The 26,169-nt window shown below is 43.0% G+C and overlaps 1 protein-coding gene across 2 annotated transcripts in view; it reads left to right on the top strand.

Moving 5' to 3' along the window:
* Positions 1 to 26,169, top strand: part of LOXHD1 (lipoxygenase homology PLAT domains 1) — a 201,798-nt gene that overhangs the window by 34,054 nt on the left and 141,575 nt on the right. For both annotated transcript variants that reach the window (XM_060029542.1, XM_060029541.1), the window contains exons 5-8: positions 4,081 to 4,179; positions 10,349 to 10,497; positions 19,441 to 19,564; positions 22,259 to 22,509. In XM_060029542.1, coding sequence (XP_059885525.1) covers positions 4,081 to 4,179; positions 10,349 to 10,497; positions 19,441 to 19,564; positions 22,259 to 22,509 — 623 coding nt within the window. The remainder of the gene's footprint in view (positions 1 to 4,080; positions 4,180 to 10,348; positions 10,498 to 19,440; positions 19,565 to 22,258; positions 22,510 to 26,169) is intronic.

The raw sequence follows: 26,169 nt of genomic DNA, 5'->3' as shown, positions 1-26,169 counted from the left end.
CTGAGAGCACAAGAGAACACAGGGCAGGGGGTGGCCAAACCCAGTCTTCTACCTGTCTTTCTGTGGACCATGAGACTAGAAAGGCTTTTACATATTTAAAGGGTTGAAAAGAAATCAAAACAAGAAGAATATTCCATGACACAGGAAGCCTGCAAGCCCGAGAATATTTATTATTTGGCACTTACAGAAAAATGTTGCTGACCTCTGGCCAAGAGCATGAGAGCCCATGAGGTATTCTGGAAACAGCCCTGGATTTGGAGACAAGAGACATGGCTTTGAGCCCTGCTGGCAACATTTAGCAGCTGTGTGTCCTCAGCTAAGCCACCTTGCTCTCTGAGCCCCGGTACCTCGTCTGTCAGTAAGAATGTTCACAGTACCTGCCCTCCTCACGTGGCCCTTGCATGGATCAGACTCCATCAAGGACATGCAAGTGCCTTGTGAACTGCAGTCCCTGTGTGAAGGTTTAGTATTATTTGCCAGGGAAGGTGAGTCATTCCTGGCCTCTTCTTTCCACCTTTCTTCTCATCATCTTTCTCCAGACTGCCTTGTTCCCTTGGCCTCTGGGGCAGGGATTTTTCCTGGCCCTTCCCCTTTCCCCCTGGCCAAACCACCCACTGTGCCAGAAAGGCGAGTTTGCGTTTGTTGAAACTCTGATCACAGGAAATTGGGGGGCTCTCATGTGAACACTTAAGAGGAAGCCTTGCTGTACTGTGCTGGCCGTTTGCCAATGGTGAGGGAACGGAGCCCTGCTTTTATTCTTTCATCAATATATGCACTTCATCACAACTTCGAATGGGCTCTGGGCCCTAGTGCTTGCTTGGAAAATGGCAAATCAGATATTATGGGGTTCTGCCTGAAGAGGAAATATGGGAAAAGGGAGAGAGAACAGTAATAAAAGAAGCTTCTTTGTCTGTCTATGAGGCCTTTTTTTTTAAAAAAATTTATTTATTTATTTTTGGCTGTGTTGGGTCTTCGTTTCTGTGCGAGGGCTTTCTCTAGTTGCGGCGAGCAGGTGCCATTCTTCATCGCGGTGCGCGGGCCTCCCACTGTCGCGGCCTCTCTTGTTGCGGAGCACAAGCTCCAGACGCGCAGGCTCAGTAGTTGTGGCTCACGGGCCTAGTTGCTCCGGGGCATGTGAGATCTTCCTGGACCAGGGCTCGAACCCGTGTCCCCTGCCTTGGCAGGCAGACTCTCAACCACTGCACCACCAGGGAAGCCCTATGGGGCCTTTTAAAGAGCAGATTTAAAAGGCAGTTCTTGGCCACTCCTCAGTGTGATCAAGGGTCATCTTCTATCCATCCAGCCAGCTACATGGGGACCCAGCATCTCATCTTGCTGTAGAAAGTTCCACAGAGTTTAGAAGACAGTCTAGCCTTGTTCCAGAATCAACTTCCTCCTGCATTCTGTTCATCTGGCTTCCTGATCCCTGGGCACGGGCCCCTGATAGCCTCGCCTGGCAAGGCCTAGAAGCTTTCTCTGGCCTGTTGGCCCCTGACCATTGGCTTATCATCCTGCTGCCTCACTTAGGCCCTGATACTCTGCTTCTCTGGTCTTTCCCAGGATGAGGATGTTTGTTCCCAAAGCCCTCATGGACTCCTGCTTTCCGGGCCTCATCTGCATGAGACTTGGGTACCTCTCCCATCCTCTGAGATGCTTCCTTGTTCTCCTGGCTTCCCTCCATAGTCTGCAAGGCTGCCTTTCCTGGTCAAATGTTGTGGAATTGCAGATTGAAGAGGACCCTTAGTGTTCTCACATCCCTCACCTCTGCCATTTTCTCCACAGCATCCCTGACAGGTGGCTCCCCACCAATGTGCTTGGCATAGAGTGACTGCTTAGGTGTCTCCGGGATTGGGAAACTCACTTCCCCCGAGGGCATCCCAGTCCTTTGTTGGATAGCCCTACATATTAGAAAATGTTTCTTTTGGTGAGCTAAAATATTCCTCTTTGTAATTCAACCCACTAATTCAAATTCCGCCTTCTGGAATGATTCAGAGTGTCTGCTACTCCTTCCACAAATATTCCCTAGCCCCCTCATCCTTTCTCCTGCTTCACTGTGCCCAGTTCCCTTTGGGGTCCTGTTGCCCCTCTGACTGATGTTCAGCAGTGGCCTTCAGAGCCTCTCCCAGTCCCCACGCCACCCTGGCACCACCGGCCCTGCAGAGGGGTTTTGCCTCTGTGTGAAGTGAGCCCTGGACTGCACCTGAGAAAGGACTTGAACCAAAGTGAGTGGCTCTCAGAGGCCCTGCCAGCCAGAGGAGGAAAGAACTCCTGCAGGAGGCCTGTGCACCTTGGAGGATGATCAAGAACAGGATTCGCTGGATGAACCCCCGATGAAGGGTCCCTGGAAGGCAACCTGGAAATCTGCCTTGTTAACAAGCTCCCCTGGGAGCCTGAATGTGGCCCAAGTTTCAAGTCACTGAGCCGGGGTTTGCCTGTCTGGACTCTTCTGAAGGCCCTGGCTCCGTGTCCCGTCTCAGAAGAGTCTTAGTGGTGAAGCAAAAGGGGTGGGAATCTGAGAACAACTGTCCTACTGAAGCCTTCATTTGGGGACAAAGATTGGAGGGTCTTCCCTCTCCCTGGATGGGTTTCACCAAGTAAAGATTGAGGAGAGAAAGAGAAGACTTTGCTCCTTCTTGGCTCAATGTCCTCAGCAGGTCAAAGGCCAGCCGTCAGGGCTGTGCGGGTGGAGTGTCCTCCGTGGGTCCCCTGCAGGATTCTGCACTGTGTCATCTCTAGAGGGCAGCCCTGTACTGCTGGACAGGATTCGAGATGGGAAGGGATGAAATTAGATTTCTTCTCACCTCCCCACCTCAGTCCTTTGCCCTGAGCAACTTCATGAGACTTTGAGATTTAGGAAATTCAATTCAATTAGCTTTTCAACATACTCAGTGAGACTCTAATATGTGCCCAGCACTGTGCTAGGGGCTATGAGAGAAGCCATATGAGAGAAGGAAGTCCTGCTCCCAGACCTCTTTTAACTTCTTGAGGAACATAGAATTCTCACCTGCAGGAAACAGCAAATAGCACAAGGAGGAGATGGTGAAACTTGGAAATCATTGACACAGAGACCATGGCAGAGCCAAGCAACACAGAGGAGCAAGACACGTGGGGGCTGGGACATGAAGGAAGGCTCTAGGGAGGAGGTGGGCAGAGGGGCTCTGATTTGCGCCTCAATTAAAACAGCTCTAATTTTTATCAGTTTCATATATTAGGCATAAGACATCTAAAAAAAAAAGATTCTGGTACATGAAAAATAGAAAGCTATTGTAGGAAGGGGAAAGGGAAGGGAAAGCTGCCTCAGCCCTTAGAATTGTTGGCACCCAAAGAAAATCTAGAGGAATCTCCATTTCACACCACATAGCAATCCTTGGCTTTTGCTACCCCACCCTAAGGCAGGCTCCGGTTGGGGAGACCCGGGCAGGGCTCAACATGTTGTCAAGTTTACCTTGAGCCCCACCACCCCCTGACTTGAGGCCATGGCCAAGGCTTAAGCATTTTGGGGTTACAGAGAATGGATTTCTGTTCAATAAATGGAGCAAAGATACAGGAAGCTGATACAGGTCTTTAAATGAGGTAATGCCTGAACTTGCATTTGCTAGCTATTATTGGTTCCTCTGGTCTTTGCATTGGTTATGGCCTTGAAAACTTACATATAAATTCGATTTTTATTTGTATAATCAATTTTCCCCCATGGATTTTTATACTGTGATGCAGCATAGAGAACAGATTGGAGAAGACAGAGTAGAGGCTGGGGACCCAGTGGGAGTCATTTCAGTATCCAGAGGAGAAACGCTGGTGGTGGGTTGGTTGTATTTGGGTTGATTCATGCATCCCAAGGCAACAAGTTAGTAGATAAAAACAGAAGTCCCCTCTACCTCTGATTTCTGCTCTGCACGCAGTTCAGCTATGACCATTTAGAACCAACGTCAGGCGACTTGTGTCTTGCTTGGTTATTGAAAGTAATGGTGACAATTCATGCATTGCTGGAGGGAAGGGTGGATGGTCGGTAGCTACTTTGGCCTCTGTTCTTCTCTACTCAGGACCTGAATGAGCTGAGACTTTCTCTGTCTTCATCTCCAGGTAACAAGTATGAACTCAAGGTGTACACTGGTGATGTCATTGGTGCAGGGACTGATGCTGACATCTTCATCAATATCTTTGGAGAGTATGGAGACACAGGTAATGGGTTTGAAATCCTTTCTTCAAAAGCCATGCCCAGAACTACTTCTTAAGTGGGCTGTTTTCCACCCTCCTGGAAGAGGAAGGCAACTCCAGTCTCCTCTAGGCTCTCCTGTTGAGCCTCTCTTCTTCTTGTGACGTGGTTTGTCATGGCCTTCCTTGGGCAGCATGGTGTCCATCTTGTCAAGTTTGTGTGTGTGGTGTGTTTTCAGAGTAAGTTGTGCTTGGATTTTTGGTTGATTTAAAATCATCCTGCATCCTAGAACAGACCCAGGCTCCACATCTCCAGGGGACTCATCCTCACTTACTCTCTATCTATCTCCCTAGGCTCCATGCCCATCTTGAATTATATTTTGGGATGTGACTGGGCATGGCCTGATTCATTGCATGATTTGGGGCAGACAAGAATGGGGCCAGGGGATAGACTTACACTTGGCCTCATAGGTGGAGCAGGAACTGAGGGCACAGACACAGCTGCCGGTGTTGGAAGGAAGTTCAGGCCAGCAGAACTGAGACAGGTGGTGTTGTCCTGCTTCTGCCAATTTAAGGGAATACTATAGGAGTCAGAAAGCTACAAAGACATGAATTTTGGACACAGTATATTAAATAATAAAAATGCATTGCTGGGATTGTAAGAAAAAAGAGAAATCTCCAGGTGTCAGAAATGAAGAGAGAACTTAAACTAAAGTATCAGCTATGAATTGATGCTGTGGATCTTGGAATCAGGGAGCCTTTATGTTCAACAATCTACAGGATGGATTTCCATACACATTTGGGGTCAGAAAATGATATTTTGGCTCTGTATGAGGCAAAATATGCAAAAAATTAGAACCACACATAAAGCCAGGATCCCTGAAGTTCACAGGAACATCTTCAGTGAAAAAATAGACTAGGAAAAAAATTGCTCATCAGTATAGTAAACTTATCTCTGTAAGAACTCTAGATTAAAAAGACAGTTAATGGGAAATTGATATCTTAGGCTTACACACATGTGGGCTTGAGGTCTGATTTTACACTACAGGTGTGATTTGGGAACCCTCCCCCTCAGGTACAGAAAATTCATTCCATGCCAGTAATACCCTTTGGTGCTTGGCAGAAGCACTTGCAAGACTTCATGAGATTCCCACAGATAAAGTACTGGAGATGAGTTCACCTTCCAAAACTACAAAATACTCAAGGACACAATCCACCATGACTAACCATCAAAAGACACAACAGACAATAAGATTAAATTCTCCAGAATTTCAGGTAATAGAGTAATCTGAGAAAGGCTATAACTTAAGTATGTTTAAACTGTCTATAGACATGAAACAAACAGTTAAGGAAAACAACAAGGCACTATGAAAAATATAGCAAACAGAAATACAGTAAATGAAAATATAGTTACTAAATATAAACACTTAATGGATGGGTTAAACAACACAATTAGAAACTGTTGAATAATTATTGAACTGTAAGAGAAATATAAACAAAACATGCAGATGTCGCCAAGACATAAAGGGTTGGAAAATATCAGTGAGAGGTCATGAGATGTGGAGGAGAGAATAAGTTCTGACATGTTGAACAGGAGTTTCAGAAACAGAATATATAGAATAGGTGAGAGGAAATATTTGAATAGATAATGGCTGATCACGTTTTTTCAGAATTAAGCAAAGATATGACTCTTCAGATTAAAGTAACAAAAGACACTGAACATGATAAATAAAAACAGATCCACATTTAGGTTCATTGTAGTGAAGCCAAAGGCCAAGAGAAAGATCTTAAAAGTAACCAGATTTGGTGGATTATTTTCTATAAACGCAATTAGATTGATAGCAAATTCCTATCAGCAAGCTATAGAGGATATAAGTTTATGGAATAATATCTTCAATCTTCTGGGAATTCCCTGGTGGTCCAGTGGTCGTGGAACTAAGATCCCAAAAGCTGTGTGGCATGGTCAAAATAAAAAAAGCAAAAACAAAACAAAAAACAAACAAAAAAAACCCAAACTTCAATCTTCTGAGCAAGGACATATATCAACCTAGAATTCTGTACTCAACTAGGTTATCATTCCAGAGTGAAGGCAAAATTAATGGATTTCCAAGCAAACAAAGAGAAATAGGACTGACCACTCACTCATAGACCCACGCTTAAATAACCACTGAAGGATATACTTTAAGAAAAAGAAAATTGTACCCAGAAGAAAAGTGTGAGATGCAAGAAACAAAGGTGAGCCCCCAAATGATAATTATATAACAAATTTAAGAAAGCATTGACTATAAAAAATGATACTAATAATAACTATTATCAAGACATGAGAAAATGTGGACCCTAAACACTAAAAGATAGCAATCTTTGAGAAAGAAAGGAGATAATGAGAGTTAAAACATAACTTGGTTGTAGCCCATTCCCTTACCCTAGGAGAGCAGAGAAGTTGATTAACTTTAGACTTTAATACGTCAAGTATGCATATTAAAATTGTAAAAGTAACCACCCCCAAATAGAAATGTATAATTTCTAAACCAATGGAGGGAATAAAAGGGAATAAAGACTCAATCAACCAAATAGAAGTCAGGAAATGAAGAAAAAAAAAGCATGGCTACTAGCAAAAAGTAAGATAAGTGTGTAAATAATACAATAAATAGAAATAAACTAAACTCATCAATTAAAGAATAGATATTCTCATATTAAATTAAAAGAAATAAAATCCAGCTTAAATATATGATACATAAATGTCTGAGAATATATACAATGGAATAAAGTATACCAGGAACATATCAACTACAAGAAAGAAGCTGGTGCTGCTATATTAATATCCGTCAAATTAAACTTTCAGACAAAACACTTCATTAGAAATAAGTGTATTATACAATGACAAAAAGAGCAATTAACCTGGAAGATATGATAATTCTGAACTTGTACAGTTTTAACAACATATTTTCAAAATATGTGAAGCAAAAAATAATAAAATTCTTGGAGAAACTTGACAAGTACATAATCATAGTGGAAGATTTTAATACAACACTCTCAGTAACTGATAAGTCAAATGCATAAAAATTTAGTATGGGTGCAGATTTTAACAACACAGTTAATAGCCTTGATCTAATGGAAGTATGTAGATTCCTAAATCCAAATGGTAGAGAATACATTCTTTTCAAGTGCATAATGACAAATGCAAGTGAATCAATAACATAGAGACAACATTCTTTGATCACAAGTCAATAAAATTAGAAAAAATTCAACCTCTGGCCCCATTTAGAAATAAAATTTAATTTTCATAAAAACTAATGATCATCTATAAAATCATTAGAACTTAAAAATCATTAGAACCAATGAGAAAGTTTAATAAAGGTGTTGGATACAAGATTAATACACAAATATTAACATAAACAGCAAGCAAATATTTAATTTAAAAATATATGATTTACAATAGCAATTATATGTCTAAGAAAAACTAGCAAAAGCACATTCTGGAAAAAAATAAAGATTTCTACTTAAGGATACACAAGAATAACTAAATATATGGAAAAATATATTATGTTCATGGATGAGAAAAGACTTAAGTTCAGTAAGATATCTAAATTTCTCAGATTATTCTATAAATGCAATGCAATTTCAGTCAAATTCCCAAAAGGCAATATCCCACAGCTTAAGCTACTATTAAAATTCATGTCCACAAAGGGCTAAGTATTGCCAAGATAACTTTGAATAATGAAAATAATATTTACAGTATTAATAATATGAGGATATTTACCCTGCCAAATATTAAAACATTCAGATCTCTAAAAACTAAAACAGTGAGATATGGATAGAAGGATAAACAAATAAATGAATAGAATAAAGAGTCTAGAAATACACAGAAAGTGGTATAAATCAGAGGGAAGAGGATGAAATATTCAACTACTGATGTTTAAACAATTGTCCAACCATATGAGAAAAGATAAAAGTAGATCTTTTTACCTTTCATCATACACAAAAATAGGTTCCAAATGGGCTAGAGACTTAAATGTGAAAAAGCAAACTATGAAATTTTTAGAAGAAACTTTGAGTGTCTTTTTAAAAATCTCAATTTAGGATGGAGTTTCTTGAACAATTCACTAAAAGCACAAACAACAAAGGGAAATATTGATAAAGTCCATTAAAACAAGAAAAATGTCTATATGCTAAAAGCCATAGACAAAGGAAAGACAATAGAAAAATATGATAAAGTACATGAACAGGAAAATTATGGAAGAGCAAGGTCTAAATGGCCAATATATATATGAACCGATCTCTCAAATGTATGTATTGAATATATATATGAATGTCTTTCCAAATAATCTTTTAACCTTTTCAAATAATCAAGGGAATGCAAATTAAAACCATAATTAGACGCCATTGTACACACACTGAAACAAAATTTTAAATATATGTGTTAATAATGATTATGGGGAATGGGAACCCTCATGCACTGCTGGTGGTAATTGATGTAGTACAACCATTTTGGAAGGTAATTTTGCAATACCTAATACATTGAAGATGAATATACCTCAGGACCCAGCAACTCTATAGGTGTCTATTCAGATCAGTTCTTACAAATGGGCAGCAGAAGGTAAGTACAAGAGAGTCCAATTCAGTGCTGTTTACAATAGCAATCAACTAGAAACAATCAAATGTACATCGGTGAAAGAATGAACACATAATAGTGTTTTCTTCATTCAATGACTATTATACAGAAGTTGGACGAATTCTGTTACTAGCATCAACAGAATAATCTCAAAAGCATGACATTAACTTAAAAAAAAGTAAGTTGCACAAGGGTGTGTGATGATAGGACGATGGTAACAGGAGCAATAGCACCGGCCCTGTCCCTTATACAGCACCTAACATCTCCAGGCGCTGCTCTAAGGGCTTTGCACACATCCATTCAGTTAATTCTCACAGCAGCCCCAATGAGGTGGAGCCCTTATCATCCCTATTGTACAGAAAAGGAACTTATCTTAAGACAGAGCAATGTGCACTATGATCTTATTTCTGTAAAATTCTAAAACATTCAAAAATAATATATTTTCTTTATGGATACATACATGTGCAAGCAAAAATTCATGGGAACAACGGATACCAGTTGACTATAGTGTTTGTTTGTGGGAGGGTGTGGCGGGGGAAGGGATGGACCATGAGACTTTAGACCTACCCGTCATGTTTAATTTCCTTTAAAAAAGAGAAAGGCCTAAGTTAATTACACAAAATGTTAATATCTGTTATACCTCTTACATCTGGGTGGTGGGTACATGGATGACTATTATTATTATCTATATGTTTGAGGTGTGGCAATTTAAAATTTAGAAAAATTTAAAGAATCAAATTTTGGAAAAGAAAGAAAACAGAATAGCATAAGCAAAAGGCTGGTGCTTAGGTGGGGTTGTAAGGGTTAATGTGACTGATAGGCCTCGGAGGATAATAATGGAAAACTGAAAAGTAGAAGGAACAGGTTAGATCGAGTCCTAACTATGTGCTCAATACCTGTCTGCCTTTTGGCCAGTTGCTTAGCTTCTCCAAGTCTCAGTTTCTTCATCTGCAAAACAGAGTTGATAATACTTCCCTCCTAGATTGTGCCGTGGAATAAGTGAGGGGAGAAACCGTGTTAAACACCCAGCAGTGTCTGATGCTACTTATCATCACTGTTTTCCAGAGGAGTCAGGCCTAAGGAAGCCTGCTGGCTGATGTCAGGGTCCCAGCCACAGCCCCTAGACCAACGACCATGGTTGTGTTCCTAGTTCAGGGCCAGCAGCCAGTAAACAAGGCAGGGCCTCAGGTCCAGGGATGGGGGTGCAAATCAGTTTACTAGGGTGGGGACTCTGGGCTAAGGCAGAAATCAGAAGCCCAGTTGTGGGTCCTGGGCACAAGCCACACACAAGGCAAGCCTTGGCCTTGACTGGTGGCTGGAGGGATTTAAGGAGCCTGTAGATCTTGGGGTGAAGCTGCCCTTTTTTTAAATTAATAAACTTTATTTTTTAGAGCAGTTTTAGGTTCACAGCAAAATCGAGTGGAAGTACAGAGAGTGTCCACATACCTCCTGTCACAACCCACCACCTCGCACCGTGGTGACTTTTGAAACCATCCTTCAGTGGGCAGCCCATTAAAGTCTGGAGCTGTTTCTTTCTCGTCCTCTGGTCTCCTTTGTAACTTTCTCATGTGTCTGTGCATACAGGTGAGCGTAGGCTGGAGAATGGAAAGGACAACTTTGAAAAGGGAGCGGAAGACAAGTTCACAGTGGATGCCCCGGATCTGGGACAGCTCATGAAGATCAATGTTGGCCACAATAACAAGGGGCCGTCTGCAGGCTGGCTCCTGTCAAAGGTGGGTTCAGCTGACTGTCTGTGGTCCCTTGGCCTGAGAGGCAGGAATTCTGGCTCTTCAGAAGTTATATTTCAGCCCTAACTTCCCTCTTTAGATCTGTCTCCACTCTTCTGCCTAAGTCCACTGGCCAACCATGCTGTCCTCCCAGTAGCCTCCAAGGCTTTGCCTGTGTTATCACCTTCCTAGAAGGACCACTTCTGTCATCTGAACCCAGCCAGGGTCTGATCATCCTTCAGGGCTCTACCATGAAGTGTTTCCCCTCTAGCCACCAGAACCTCTCCCTCCCATGAATGTCTATAACCCCGCCGGGCTTGTAGCGGTTCATTTCACCTTAATCATAAGCTACATTGTGACTTATCTTGGCCTGTTGCTTTGTACCTCAAACTTCTGGATCTCAGGTCCTCATGATTTCACCTACCCAGGACAAAGTGAAGAATCAAGAAGAAAGCAAAAAGGCTTCTGAGAAGCTAAGACATATCTGGCTCAAAGTTCATGAGGAGAGCTCATGTCCCTGGCATTACCTTGCCCTGCCCTGATTCTGAAGGCAAGACCCCTCAGATTCTCACTCAGTGCTTGCTTATAATCCCTTCTAGCAGACTTGCTACCTGTAATTTTAAACCTATAGCAGAAAATTAGAAGGAAAAAGAGACACTGTAATTGGTAGGGTTATTGAGAACTGTAATGGGGAGTCAGAGAAGATATAAAAAGCCAGAAGAATATTGAAAAATTATGGAAGTCTGAGGTCATTTAGAAAATGGACTATGTATTTTCCTTAGTCACGAGCTCTCCATCTATTTCAGCTCATCACAGAATGATAGGAAAAGATTGATGGGTAACATATTTTGGAAAATATTTTGAAAAGGTCTTATGGCCTAAAACCAGAAAACCCTCGGATTATAATAATTTGACTATTTAGACTGAAGCTGTCTGATAGTTGAGGTTTTGTTATTCCTTAATCTATCATCTTGTGTCAGTTAGGAACATATTTGGCTGCAAGGATCAGAAAATTGAAGTGCAATGTTAACCAATCAGGGGCTTATTTTTCTCATCTCACATGAGATACAGATATGGTCAGCTCAGGGCTGGCGCAGCTACTTTCTGAGACTCCTGGTCTCTCGCTGTGTCACCATCCTCAGCACTGCGGCTTTCATCCTCCAGCTTGTTGTCTCATGATCACGTGGTGGCTGCTGAACCTCTCTGCATCTCATCTGTGTTCTAGGCAGGAAGAAAAGAGAAGACCAAAGGGGAAAGACATTTTTCTGGCAAGTCTTGCTTTATTTTGAGAGAAACAAAGCTCTCCTTGGAACTTTTGCCTGTGTCACATGGCCACCCTAGCTACGCTGGAAACTGGGACTTCAAGTAGGCTTTCCAGCCCTCATAGTAGAAGTAGGCTAAGAAGGTGATTGGAAAGGGTGTTGAGTAAGCATCCTTGAGTGTCTGCCACACGTCTCTCCATAACTAGCCTCAAAGTTCCTTGAGGGTACCTCCCAGCTCTTGGCATGGGACAAGGTGCTGAATCAGTGGAGCAAGGAATGGCCAAGTGTCCTTTGGAAAGAGGGGGCTGGCCTGGCCCTAAGGGCAGCCAGCCTAATTCTGAACAGGGTTCCAGGAGGCTAAGTGGAACTGCTGCTTGGATTGGAGAAGAAATGGGGCAGGAGTCCAGGTCCCAAAGAGCCAATGTGCGGGCAGAGGTGTGTCTTCAGGGCAGACAAGGGAGAGGAGGCAGGTGTGTTTTAGGACCTCAGCCAGGATGGGGCACAGAGCAGGTACCTTGCAGCCCAGTTCCTTCATCCTGGGAGGGAAGACTGAATGAAAACACAGGTGTAGTGGAAGGAGCCGCAAAGTGCATCCGAGGGCCTGAGGGAGGTCTTGACGTAGTCGTTGCAGCTGTACTTCTTGAAGGCAGCTTCCTTCTTGATCACCTGGGCCCTCACCCCCTATGCTCTCGGGAGCTATGTGAAGGAGGCAGGTTTGCACACCGAAACAGGTCCTTTTGTCATCTTCATGCTCAAGGACAGGGCAGCTTGGCGAGATGTGAAATATATGGGTGAGAACACTTTTTTCCTTTAAAACATTATAAATCTTGTTCTGTTACCTTCTGAAATTTGACATCGAAGCCAAGCAGACATTTATTTCTTTCTGGACAAACTGTTTTGTGGTTTTTTGTTTTTCATCCAGGATGCTTATGGGATTTTTTTCTTTTTATTTATAATTTAATTCTTGCCAGATAATGTCTAGGAGTGGGGTCTTTGTTAGTTCATTCATCTTCCCTCCTCTCCCCTCCTCTCCCTTCTCCTTTACTCCCCTCCTCTCCCATTTCCACCCTTCCTCCCTTCTTCCATCCCTCCCTCCCTCCTTCCTTCCTTCCTTCCTTCCTTCTTTCCTTCCCTTGTTTTTAACTTCTCTGGAACAAGTTGAATCTTTTCCATGATGCCTAGGATTATTTGTTTGTTTATAGCTCAGAAAAAAGATTTCCTATTATATACTAGATTCTTACTTGAATGGCTTTTTTCGGGTCTCTTCTTCAGGAGCACCAGTTATCCATTTATTGGCTCTCCACTCTCTGTCTTCCAAAGATCTCAGCTTCCCTTTTATTCCTTTCATCTCTATTTTCTTTGCATTCCATAAGAACTCGTCAAATTCTCCCCCATCTCATTATTGATTTGATTTTTCACACTACCAGTTGCATTTCTTTCTACTATTAATATGCATTTTAATTCTGAATGTTTCTTCTAACTATTTTTTTCTTCTTACGAAAGTAATATATATTTATTGTAAAAAGTTTAGGAAATACAAGTAAGCAAAAATAAGATAATCTGAACCACCATAATTTCACCACCCAGAAATTACGTATCCTCCAGACATTTTTCTGTGAATGAATACACATGTCATTTTTAATAATGGGTTCATAATAAGCACAATGTTTTACAAACTGTTTTGTTTTTACTTTCAAGTGTAACATGCCTGTTTCCCCATGCTATTGAAATAGAATAACATTGATATTTTACAATGTAATTTTTAATGCCTATAATATTTCATTGCCCAGATATACCATGAATTATTAAACCAATTCCCCTTTGTTGAACATTTCAATTTTTTTCGAAATTATTGATACTATAAATTGTGCTGCAACAAACATTCTTGTAGCTTATCTTTATACACATCTATGATTATTTCCTACAATTAATTCCTAGGAGATGGTTAAAGGGCATGCAGAATTGTAAGAACTTTGATGTATTTGCTGCTGTATAGTATTGCTTTCCTGGATACCTTTCCCATGTAATCTAGCTCTCCTTTCATATCATTTTATTGCCTTTTCACTGCAGCCCTTTCTATTTAAAGATGTTTACTCCTGTTCATAAAGACCATATCTTCTTATATTCTATTAAGCATACCTGTTTCTTGAATTCTTTTTCTGTATCCTTTATCCAGTCCTTTCCAGAGTTCTGCTCTTCTTCTGATTCTTCAGAATGATGTTTCCTTCCTCCCTCCCTCCTTCCTACTCCTCCGCCTTCCTTTTCTTCTTTTCCTCTTCTTACTGGTTGCTAGTCAGACACTATTTTAAACCAGAAGCCCAAGCAGGCTACTTTCAGTGTGAGATTGGTTATTCTCTTTGGAGCCAGTGTTATGTGTAGGGGCAAGTTCAGGGCCTGGTTGTCAGGTCCCCACCTGTCCCCCGAGTGCCAAGGTGGGTGTCCCTCCAAAGGTTCACTGGCTTCTGAAGAACTCCTAACAGTCTGTTCCTTTAATGTAAGCCAAACCAAAATGCCCCTTGGGGATAAGACATAAAAATAATAATTCAGGAATTTTGCAGGTCAGAACACCTGGATTTACTAGATATTTTCCTGAAGGAAGAATTACGATGAGAGAGGAGGAAGGCGGGTTTTAGGTCCCAGGTAGGGTGGACTCAAGCTGAAAACCAGAGGCTAGAGGAAACCCTGGGCCACCTCTCATCGCTTTGTGACTACACAATGCATAGCCAGCCCTCACCTCCTGCCTTCCCTCTTGACTGGGTCTCCACGCTGCCCCCTCCTCACCTAACCTCCACAGAGACACCAATTAAAATGCTGTTAAATTGTCTGCGTTTCCAAATTTGACACTTGCACAGTAAGTGCTCCCATTCTCGAAGTTGCCCGGTTGGTTGCCTTGGACATCACATGACAACTGCTCCTTTGGTATTTATGTGTGAGGGCTTGGTGGGATAAATCTGAAAGCCAATATTATTAACCCCTTCATAAGTCATCTCCCTCCTCTTCTTCCTTAGTCAATTGCCCATGTGTGTTCCTCAGCCCCCTGTTCTTTATCCCCTCTCCGGGGCTGGCATCCTCCCTCCCCCAGGCTTTGCACATGGCTTGGGTCCCCGTGTCTGCTTAGTCCAACAATTGTGACTGACTCAACTGATCAGTTCAACTCAATGATCACCACAAAAGAGCAAGAGTCACGGGATGGAACATTACGCTGCCAGTGGGCCTTGCCCTTGGCCCATCTGCTTCAGTAGAGGACTTGCTTGAGGCCCCACAGCTCTTCAGTGACAGTACTGGGACCTGCCCCAGGTCCTCTGGACTCTGAGTCTGGACTCTCTCCACTGTGTCATGCATTAGAAAATCCAGAATTGGATGGATCGCCTGCCACATGCCTTAGGGAGCGTAAGTTCAACCAGTACCACTGGCTCTAACAGGAAGAGGAGACAGAGGCTAATGAACAGATTTCAGGGACCTCAGGAAGCCCAACATGGCCTCATGTCACCAATTTATACTCAACATTCAACAAACATTTACTGATTGATTATTATATCCTAGGCCCTGAGCTACCAACTGCAGCTGTTGCAGTGAACATGGTTCTGCTTCTAAAAGAGACAAGGCGAGTTCCTGAATACTTCCTTACTATAAGGCAGGTTACTTACTTTAACCTTATATTCCAAAACTTCAGGAAAAGTCCAGCTTTCAGTGAACAAACATTCTGTCCTAAGTGTCCCACATGTGTTGATCAAACCAAATTTCCCAGTTTGAAAATCAGAAAACAGAATCACCCCAACTTTAATACGAAGCAGGATGAGATGAGTCTTACGTGAGGTACAAAAAAAATGTTGGGTGAGTTGTGCCTGATTGAGCAACAGAGAGGGCTTCAGGGAGGGTCCGTTGGAGCTGGGCCATGAAGATGGGCAGGGCTTTGCCAGGAGGAGCAGGGAGGAGGACTCCTTTGGGCAGAGGGGATGACAGATGAGGGGCAGCTGGAGAGTGGCACAGGGATACTAAATAACTGGACCAGGGCACAGGGCTCAGAGAACTGAGAAATAATGTCAGGAAGAAGGTGAGGGCAGGACCATCGCAGGCGCTGATCAGAATAAGCCATCGAAGGTCTTTATCGAATGAGGCAGCCGAGGCAGTAATGAAGGAGTGGGTGTGTGGGCAGGCTCAGAGGGGAGGGATGAAGTGTAGAGGAAAGGGCGAGAGCATTGCGGGTGTCACCATTCAAATGCTGTCATTTACCATTACTCATATTTGTGGTATGTTACACAGTAATTGACACAGTATTGCAGTGTGATGAGCGAGGTGCAAAGCGTGTGGGGAAGGAGGAGGACACCGACCCCCCTTCCTTCGCTGAGCTTTGTTCCCCCCATAGAACATTCCCTTGTTCTTCCATGACACCAGGTCTCCCCTGCTAAGCCTTGGATGCCAAGATTTTTTTCCAAGTAGGTTTGTAAACTCCAAAGTCTTCCTCTTTTATCTTCTCCTGTGTCAAAACCTACCTGCCCCTTGCCCTATGATCTAGGAACTCCAAATGTAAACCACAGTTCAATAGTGGTTCCTGGAATGTGGCGATGACTGCTTATGAGTCAAGCAAGGGCCACCTTTACTGGATAACAGATATGCATGTTCAAAGGGATGATTGGAAACAGGGATAGGTCTTGCATTCATTTCCTGCCCCGTGGCTGATACAGAGAGGGAACACTGTGGATCACCCAGACTGTGCATCTCAGGCACCTCGGCACGTGGGCGGGAAGGAGGAGACCCTTCAGCTTCTCCAGATTGCCCTATGTGTGTGGGGTTTGTTTCTTCTGCCCAGAATGGGTCTCCGCTCCAATCAGGTTATGGAAAGTTGGTGGAAATTATTCCCATATGGAGGAGGGAGAGCTGCTGTGAGTCATGGTTGACTCTCTACACTGATCTGCAAGGTATCGACTCCAAGACAAAGCCCATGTGCTCACACAGACATGTTTACCCTGTGCGGGAGGAAATGCAGGCCCCCGTGTCCTGGACTGCTTGGATGTGTCTGTGAACCATCTGGAGAGAACAAGAAAGAAAGAACCCCTGCTTGGCAGCTTCTTCCTCTTTTTCGCGGTTGGTTTATCCTTCTTGGCTTTTCGTAACGGTGGTCTCGCCTCGTAACTGCTCTGTCCCTGTTGCTGCAGGACAGAGCGGGCTGCACCATGGACAGGCCCCCTTGTCTGGCTGCCATCTCGCCTCCCAAGGGCTCATGTCCCCTGGTTTCCCTCTTGCTTCTTAGAAGGTCAGCCCAGCCTATAGGCTTGCCTGCAGGTGAGAATATTCCTCCAGGAGATAACAGCTCTTGTCTTCCATTAGGTTATTGCTTCTGTCTGTCTGTTTGTCTCTCACACACCCACTCCAGGTGTGTGCTTCTATCATTCATGATAAAGGCCACTCTGTCTTTCCAGTCTTATTTTACAGTTGTCTCTGCCAGAACGACAGACTATGAAACTGTGGTCTGGAGAGAGCACCACCATTTCATTCTGTTAGCAAAAACCAGTCCTGAGCTGTCTTGAATTCTTAAAAGGAACTTTATGAAAACTCAGGGATGTCTGGGCAACTTGTGAACACAAGTGGAAAAGCTGCTTGTTCTCCCCCAGAGGGGCCCTTACTAATATCCTTTAAGCAACAGGGGTCATGGGTCCCAAGCAACAGGACCCATATCTGCAGAGGCCAGAATGCCTTTGGGAGAGTCCTCTGCCACGTCCCCCTGGACAACCTTCCTGTGCCGACGTAGGCTCCTTCCACATCTCACCCCTCTGCTCCTTCCTACAGCACTCACCATTTGCTACTAGATGTGTTCCAAAATGTTCCACCCTCTGGGAGCCAGCCTCCTCCAGCCTTATCCTGCAGACCTTGGGACTAACAGATGTCATCAGTAATTGTTTATATATTTCAATACTCATTTGGAAACTTTCCAGAACTGTTCCTGGACTTTTATACTTTTTATATCAGTGCTTAAGTGTTTATGTCTCAGCCTTTCTTTGTGATTTCAGAATGTCTGATTTTTAGAATCTTGTTGGTTATTCAAATATTCATTCATATATTTTCTCTTCCCTTTGTGGTTCAGCTACTTTTGTCCTACAGAGTTATTTAATGGCAACACATTCTATTTTTCAGATTAGCTGAACTTCTCAAGCCAGGAATGTCCATCAGCTATCAGGCCAGGAGAAGGCCCTTTATTGATGACATCTTTGTGAACTGTGAGGGTGTTTTGTCATTTGCTCTTGGAATTATGGCTGGCACACCAGTCTGTGAACATTTAAAGACAGAAATGGTGAATCTGTATATCTGTCGATTAGTAGACTTGACAGCTTATCTGATAAACTAATTCTTTTCCTTCTTCACCTTGCTCTTCCAACCCTGTGAGGGTCAGCATAAAGGGGGTCAGGAGGTATAGCCCAGATCCTTGGCTCCCCAATCTCCCCACAGCCTCAACCCTGGGAGAGGAAAGATATAGAGAAATGTGCAGATACATGAATTGGGAGAGGCTGGACTTCCTTTCAAGGCAGAACCCCTTCTGGACAGGCCACAGAGGTCTCCAGGCAGTCAGCTCTGAAAGTACAGACACTCGATAGAAATCAGCAAGCTCTGAAGGCTGACTCACACCAACCAAACTTACAAGGGACTGACTTATAAACCAGAGCTTAAATGCTGATATATCTGGAGAGAGAACCCTGGTGGGACGGCTGGTCCTGGCCACTGGCTCAGGCCACTCACCCGTCTCTGGTGGGTGGTATACTCAGGAGTTCAGCTCTCAGCCCAGAAGATTCCTTGTTGAACATTGCATTAGAACAAGGTGAGGTGCCTTTAGGCAGACCAAGACATGCCCTGTTTCCACACTACAGACACTTTGATCTTAGGAAGTGAGTCTTTCACTGAGAATCAGAGCCCCACTCTGTCAGGCAGTCCTGGGAGTACCTGGGCAGGTATTTTTACTTTCCAACTCACCCTGTCTGTCACCAGATGCATCTGCCTTCCCATTATGACTGGAGGACTTGGTCTGGTTATTGATGATCACACTTATCTTAGAGTGAGTTTTCAGCTGGATGTTCCTGGGACATTTTGGGAGGGCCCCTCAGCTCCTTGGTGAGCTCTAGAAGACATAGTTATCTCAGCCTCACCAACATAGCTCACATGTGAGTCCCCGTGGGGGCTTCAAGGATGCTCAGTTCTCCTCACTTCACTGTCAGTGGCTGACCTTTTCCAACCTGGTCACCAGATACTGGGATTCTGTGTGCCAGATTCAGGGCTTGTAGTTCCCTTTATGTGGACTCTGCTTCTCAGCAAGAAGGTCAGAATCCCAATCCCAAGCAGGTGAGGAAGATGGTGGTCTTGATGCTGTCTGTAAATCCAGGCTTCCAGTTCTAGCACCTCAGTCTCACAGGGTCCATCCTGCTAAGTTTCTTGCATAGCATTTTTTAATGATCCTTAGCAGAGGAGGGAACAAGACTCAGTAATTCAAGGAGTTAATTGTCAGTCATCCCTGTTTGACTCTCAGTGCTTTGCAAGGTTTTCCTGACAACAGGTGTGTCCTTGTGATAAGCTTTCCTTGGGCCACGAGGAAGATGAGAAAGTATACTTGGAGTTCACTCAAGTGATGGAGGAATGGATTCGGTCACCAGGTGTGACCTCAATGACACTTAACCTTCCTTCCCTCTCTTCTTCTTCCCAGATTGTCATTGAAGATATTGGGAATAAAAGAAAATATGATTTCCCTCTTAACCGCTGGCTGGCCTTGGATGAAGACGATGGCAAAATTCAGAGGGATATCTTAGTGGCCGGAGCTGAGACCACAGGTAGAACAGAAGAAAGGGGAAGCCCAATTGGCTAATATTTCACTTTCTGCCTGAGGGTCAATGTTCTCATCTGTGGGTCTGGAGGCCTGCAACCAAGTGGGAAGCAGCCATGTCTTTAGACAACATTCCTGCTGCCCCTGAAAGTGTTCTGTCCCCCCGGGCTGGAGTCTGGGGCTCTGCTGATACCAGAGGTGATGGGAAGGCGCCCCTGAGCAGACACTGACTTCCCAGGGCAAGAGAAGTTATGCACAGGATGGAGCCGGGGTGTGAACTCCCGACACATGTGGGTGTTTATGAGGGTGTTGACTGACCCTTACCTCCTCCTGCTATTGAGCGCTTCCTATGTGGCAGACTCTCTCTAGGCACCTGACTCATGTCGTTCCTCTAATACTCACAACAACCCTATAGTATGGGAACGGTTACTGTTCCCATTTCACAGTAGAGGAAATTGAGTCACAAGCTAGGAGACCTGTTCCAGGTCACACAGCTGATAAGTGACAAATCCAGGATTTGGTCTGCCTCTTAAATCTCTACCCTGTGTGAGTTCCATGGAAAACCTGAAGCTCCCAGCATGGAAGTTCATAGCTGTTCCAGAATATCAATGTTGGTGAACGCGCACAGCTGAGAACATGCTCTGGGACAGACCCTCCCATGGCTCCCACTGCAGAGAGAATGAGTCCAAGTTCTGGGGTATAAGATAAAATTGCTCCACGACTGGGCTCGAATTGACCATTTCAGCAGCATCTTTCAACATCTTCTACTACCACTTCCACACACACTCCCTGTCCCTCCCCCGATCTGCACACCTTTCACTCTTTCCCACACCTACCCCCTCTCCCTGTTCCCCCCATCTCACCCACATGCTTCCCTCTCCCCTCCCCTTAGCTGCTGGCCTTACTCTTTCTCTTCCTTTCTCTTCGGAATATGCTTTCTCCTCAGCCTGTTACGCCATTTCTCTTCTTTCTGCTTCTCAAATTCCTGCTGCCAGTCACTTCCTCTGAAACTTCCCCTACCCCCTCTAGACAGGGCCATCTCTCCCTTCTCTTGCTCCAGACATTTTGGGAAGAACGTGACTGCTATTGTTTAGGAAACCAATGCGCCTCTGCTCCAGTGCTTTTCAACCATGGCATCATGGCGCCTTGGCCTGGGTGAGGGGTGCCACGTTGTCGGGTGTGTCACGACTTTGCATTCTATAGTTTGAAAATTATTTACTTAAAACATCCACTAGAGCAGATTTACTATGCCCCCTTTAACTGTGTTACTATTACTTGCTTCCAGTGGTAGACGAGGAGAAATGACAGTGAGAGGCTGGAATTGCTGACAACCTAGGCTATGGCAGTATGTCTAGTGTGAGAACACCATCTGTCCATGTGCTGTGAAGTAAAGCTGGACACCCACTCTTTGAGGGCAGTGGCTATTCCTTTTTATCTTCATAGTCTCCCAAGGCCTGTCATAGAGTAAGCACTCGGTAAATGTTTGTTGAGCAAGGGAAAGTGCGAATGTATGAATGAACAATGCGTCCATGTGGTTGCATGTGCTATCTCCCAAAGACATTTTGTTTCTCTGAGATCAGGGGATGGGGGTAGGATGAAAGGGAGGTGGGGGACTAACAAGGCTTAAAGTACCACTTGCCTTAGACTCTGGGACAGTGTGAAAAAAGGCAGACCACACCTTAGCAGAATTTCCTATAGTTTCCTGTTCAAATGTTTGTCTTTGGTGTTTTCCTTTAGTCTGTCTCATCTCAGAGTTTAATCTCCTCTTGCTGGCTCTTCCCCAGAACTCCATGTCCTCACATTGCCTTCTGACTGACCAAAACCCCAAATGGGCCAACCCACAATGTCCTCTCCCTCCCTCAATCTTCCGCATCCCACCACCTCAGGTGGTAAAGGAGGACATTAGTGTCCTCTATTAAGAGTTATGTTTTTAGGGCTTCCCTGGTGGCGCAGTGGTTAAGAATCTGCCTGCCAATGCAGGGGACATGGGTTTGAGCCCTGGTCTGGGAGGGTCCCACATGCTGCGGAGCGGCTAGGCCCGTGAGCCACAACTGCTGAGGCTGCGCGTCTGGACCCTGTGCTCCACAACAATAGAAGCCACAACAATGAGAGGCCCGCGCACCGCGATGAGGAGTGGCCCCCGCTTGCCGCAGCTAGAGAAAGCCTGTGCACAGAGATGAAGATCCAACACGGCCAAAAATAAATAAATAAATTAAAAAAAAAAAAAAAAGAGTTATGCTTTTAAGTTATGTGCAAAAGAGCAAGCTCCATGAATCAGATAGTCCTGAATATAAATCTCTCTTAATCGAGTTGACTATTCTAATTAAATGAGACATAATAGAATTCATCTGGCAGCTATTAATAATATGCACATGGTAATTAGCATTAATAATAAGTACTATTCTTAACCAACCCAAGCTCTTCCTTCTCTTTGTTAGTTTTCTGTAATGGGGGCTGGCAGCTTCCTGTAACCTGCAGTTTGTTCCTAAACTCAGATGCACTGACACACCAACTCCAAAAAAGATAAAGTGAAGTGGAAAGGGGCACTGGATGTCGTCTGGGGGAGGAGGACTTAGGGGGATGGGGATGTACAGCAGAGGGAGGGCCTAGGGAGGTGTGGTCAGGTGGCGGAGAAGGTGGGTAGGATATTGTTGTCAGCTTGCACTGAACCCTCTCCTTCCCCCTGTTGTTTCCATACCAGCCATCTCATATATTGTCACCGTCTTCACTGGGGACGTCCGGGGTGCTGGGACCAAATCCAAAATCTACCTGGTCATGTTCGGGGCCAGAGGAAATAAGAACAGTGGGAAAATCTTCCTGGAGGGCGGTGTGTTTGGCCGTGGCCGCAGAGACATCTTCAACATCGAGCTGGCTGTCCTCCTCAGCCCATTGAGCCGGGTCTCCATCGGACATGGCAATGTGGGAGCCAATAGAGGCTGGTACTGTGAGAAGGTAAGGGAGGCTGGGGAGGACCCTGCCCTGATTCAACCCTTCTCTTTAACTTGCAAATACAAACTCTAATCTGCATCCTACTTCCTACTTCCTTTGCACCAGTTACAAAGTACATGAGAAATCCCTCTCACGGGGCCTTTTTTTTTTTTTTAATTCAAACAGAAAGTTACAAAAATTATAATCATCCTCATCAGTTCACTCAGTCCCATGTAATTAATTTTTTTTATCTTGATCTTTTGTTAGCACTTTTATGAGTTCATCAGTTTCCCATTAGAGTTCTGAAAATGCTTATTCATTCAGTTCAGCAGTATAGTCAGTTACCAGAAACCTGTACTTGTCAGAGTCTTTTCCATGAATTCCTTAAAGATGAAACCCTTCTAGAGGAACATTTTTGCGAAAGCATCAGAGTACGCACAGAATTGTCTGTAAATGACAAAAGACTTAAAAATGACCACAGTTAAAGATTTGATGAAAGTTCATAATAATGCAATTGACAAGGAAATGTAGTTATTTCTGAGATATACATTTTAAAGTAATAACTAGAATTATGACTTATAACATTATACCAGAACATATAAGATTTTTAGAAATTTCATGTAATGTCTGAAACATTTATATTAACATACTTCCATACAAATAACCCAAAGAAAGTTTAGTATGAGTTGCTTTTGTTTGTTTGTTTTTTATACTGCAGGTTCTTATTAGTCATCAATTTTATACACAGCAGTGTATACATGTCAATCCCAATCGCCCAATTCAGCACACCACCATCCCCACTCCACCGCAGTTTTCCTACCTTGGTGTCCATACGTTTATTCTCTACATCTGGGTCTCAACTCCTGCCCTGCAAACCGGTTCATCTGTACCATATTTCTAGGTTCCACATATATGCGTTAATAAACGATATTTGTTTTTCTCTTTCTGACTTACTTCACTCTGTATGACAGTCTCTAGATCCATCCATGTCTCAACAAATTACTCAATATCCTTCCTTTTAATGGCTGAGTAATATTCCATTGTATATATGTACTGCATCTTCTTTATCCATTCATCTGTCGATGGGCATTTAGGTTGCTTCCATGACCTGGCTATTGTAAATAGTGCTGCAACGAAAATTGGGGTGCATGTGTCTTTTTGAATTATGGTTTTCTTGGGGTATATGCCCAGTAGTGGGATTGCTGGATCATATGGTAGTTCTATTTTTAGCTTTTTAAGGAACGTCCATACTGTTCTCCATAATGGCTGTATCAATTTACATTCCCACCAACAGTGCAAGAGGGTACCCTTTTCTCCACACCCTCTCCAGCATTTGTTGTTTGTAGATTTTCTGATGATGCCCATTCTAACTGGTGTGGGGTGATAGATACCTCATTGTAGTTTTGATTTGCATTTCTCTAATAATTAGTGACATTGAGCATCTTTTCATGTGCCTCTTGGCCATCTGTATGTCTTCTTTGGAGAAATGTCTATTTAGGTCTTCTACCCATTTTTGGATTGGGTTGTTTGTTTCTTTAATATTGAGCTGCATGAGCTGTTTGTATATTTTGGAGATTAATCCTTTGTCTGCTGATTCATGTGCAAATATTTTCTCACACTCTGAGGGCTGTCTTTTTGCCTTGTTTATGGTTTCCTTTGCTGTGCAAAAGCTTTGAACTTTCATTAGGTCCCATTTGTTTATTTTTGTTTTTATTTCCATTACTCTAGGAGGTGGATTAAAAACTATCTTGCTGTGATTTATGTCAAAGAGTGTTCTTTCTATGTTTTCCTCTAAGAGTTTTATAGTCCCCGGCCTTACATTTAGGTCTCAAATCCATTTTGAGTTTATTTTTGTGTATGGTGTTAGGGAGTGTTCTAATTTCATTCTTTTACGTGTAGCTGTCCAGTTTTCCCAGCACCATTTATTGAAGATACTGTCTTTTCTCCATTGTATATCTTTGCCTCCTTTGTCATAGATTAGTTGACCATAGGTGCATGGGTTTATCTCCAGGCTTTCTATCTTGTTCCATTGATCTATGTTTCTGCTTTTGTGCCAGTACCACATTGTTTTGATTACTGTAGCTTTGTAGTATAGTCTGAAGTCAGGGAGTCTGATTCCTGCAGTTCCGCTTTTTTCCCTCAAGACTGCTTTTGCTATTTGGGGTCTTTTGTGTCTCCATATAAATTTGAAGATGATTTGTTCTAGCTCCATAGAAAATGCCATTGGTAATTTGATAGGGATTACATTGAATCTGTAGATTGCTTTAGGTAGTATAGTCATTTTCACAATACTGATTCTTCCAATCCAAGAACATGGTATATCTCTCCATCTGTTGGTATCATCTTTAATTTCTTTCATCAGTGTCTTATAGTTTTCTGCATACAGGTTTTTGTTTCCCTAGGTAGATTTATTCCTAGGTATTTTATTCTTTTTGTTGCAGTGGTAAATGGGAGTGTTTCCATAATTTCTCTTTCAGATTTTCCATCATTAGTGTACAGGAATGCAAGAGATTTCTGTGCATTAACTTTGTATCCTGCTACTTAACCAAATTCATTGATTAGCTCTAGGAGTTTTCTGGTAGCATCTTTTGGATTCTCTATGTATAGTATCACATCATCTGCAAACAGTGACAGTTTTACTTCTTCTTTTCCAATTTGTATTCTTTTATTTCTTTTTCTTCTCTGACTGCCATGGCTAGGGCTTCCAAAACTATGTTGAATAATAGTGGCGAGAGTGGACATCCTTGTCTTGTTCCTGATCCTAGAGGAAATGCTTTCAGCTTTTCACCATTGAGAATGATGTTTGCTGTGGGTTTGTCGTATATGGCCTTTATTACGTTGAGGTAGGTTCCCTCTATGCCCACTTTCTGGAGAGTTTTTATCATAAATTGGTGTTGAATTTTGTCGAAAACTTTTTCTGCATCTATTGAGATGATCTTATGGTTTTTATCCTTCAATTTGTTAATACGGTGTATCACATTTATTAATTTGCCTATAATGAATAATCCTTCAATTCCTGGGATAAATCCCACTTGATCATGGTGTATGATCCTTTTAATGTGCAGTTGGATTCTATTTGATAGTACTTTGTTGAGGATTTTTGCATCTATATTCATCAGTGATATTGACCTGTAGTTTTCTTTTTTTGTGACATCTTTGTCTGGTTTTGGTATCACGGTGATGGTGGCCTTGTAGAATGAGTTTGGGCGTGTTCCTTCCTCTGCTATATCTTGGAAGAGTTTGAGAAGGACAGGTGTTAGCTCTTCTCTAAATGTTTGATAGAATTGGCCTGTGAAGCCATCTGGTCCTGGGTTTTTGTTTGTTGGAAGATTTTTAATCACAGTTTCAATTTCAGTGCTTGTGATTGGTCTGTTTATATTTTCTGTTTCTTCCTGGTTCAGTCTCAGAAGGTTGTGCCTTTCTAAGAATTTGTCCATTTCTTTCAGGTTGTCTATTTTATTGGCATATAGTTGCTTGTAGTAACCTCTCATGATCCTTTGTATTTCTGCAGTGTCAGTTGTTACTTCTCCTCTTTCATTTCTAATTCTATTGATTTGAGCCTTCTCCTTTTTTTTCTTGATGAGTGTGGCTAATGGATTATCAATTTTGTTTATCTTCTCAAAGAACCAACTTTTAGTTTTATTGATCTTTGCTATTGTTTCATTCATTTCTTTTTCCTTTATT

Source organism: Delphinus delphis, chromosome 13 (genome assembly GCF_949987515.2).
Source record: "Delphinus delphis chromosome 13, mDelDel1.2, whole genome shotgun sequence".
NCBI classification, from domain to species: domain Eukaryota; kingdom Metazoa; phylum Chordata; class Mammalia; order Artiodactyla; family Delphinidae; genus Delphinus; species Delphinus delphis.
Note: the sequence above shows the minus strand (reverse complement) of the source record. Positions and strands in the feature narration are given on the sequence as shown.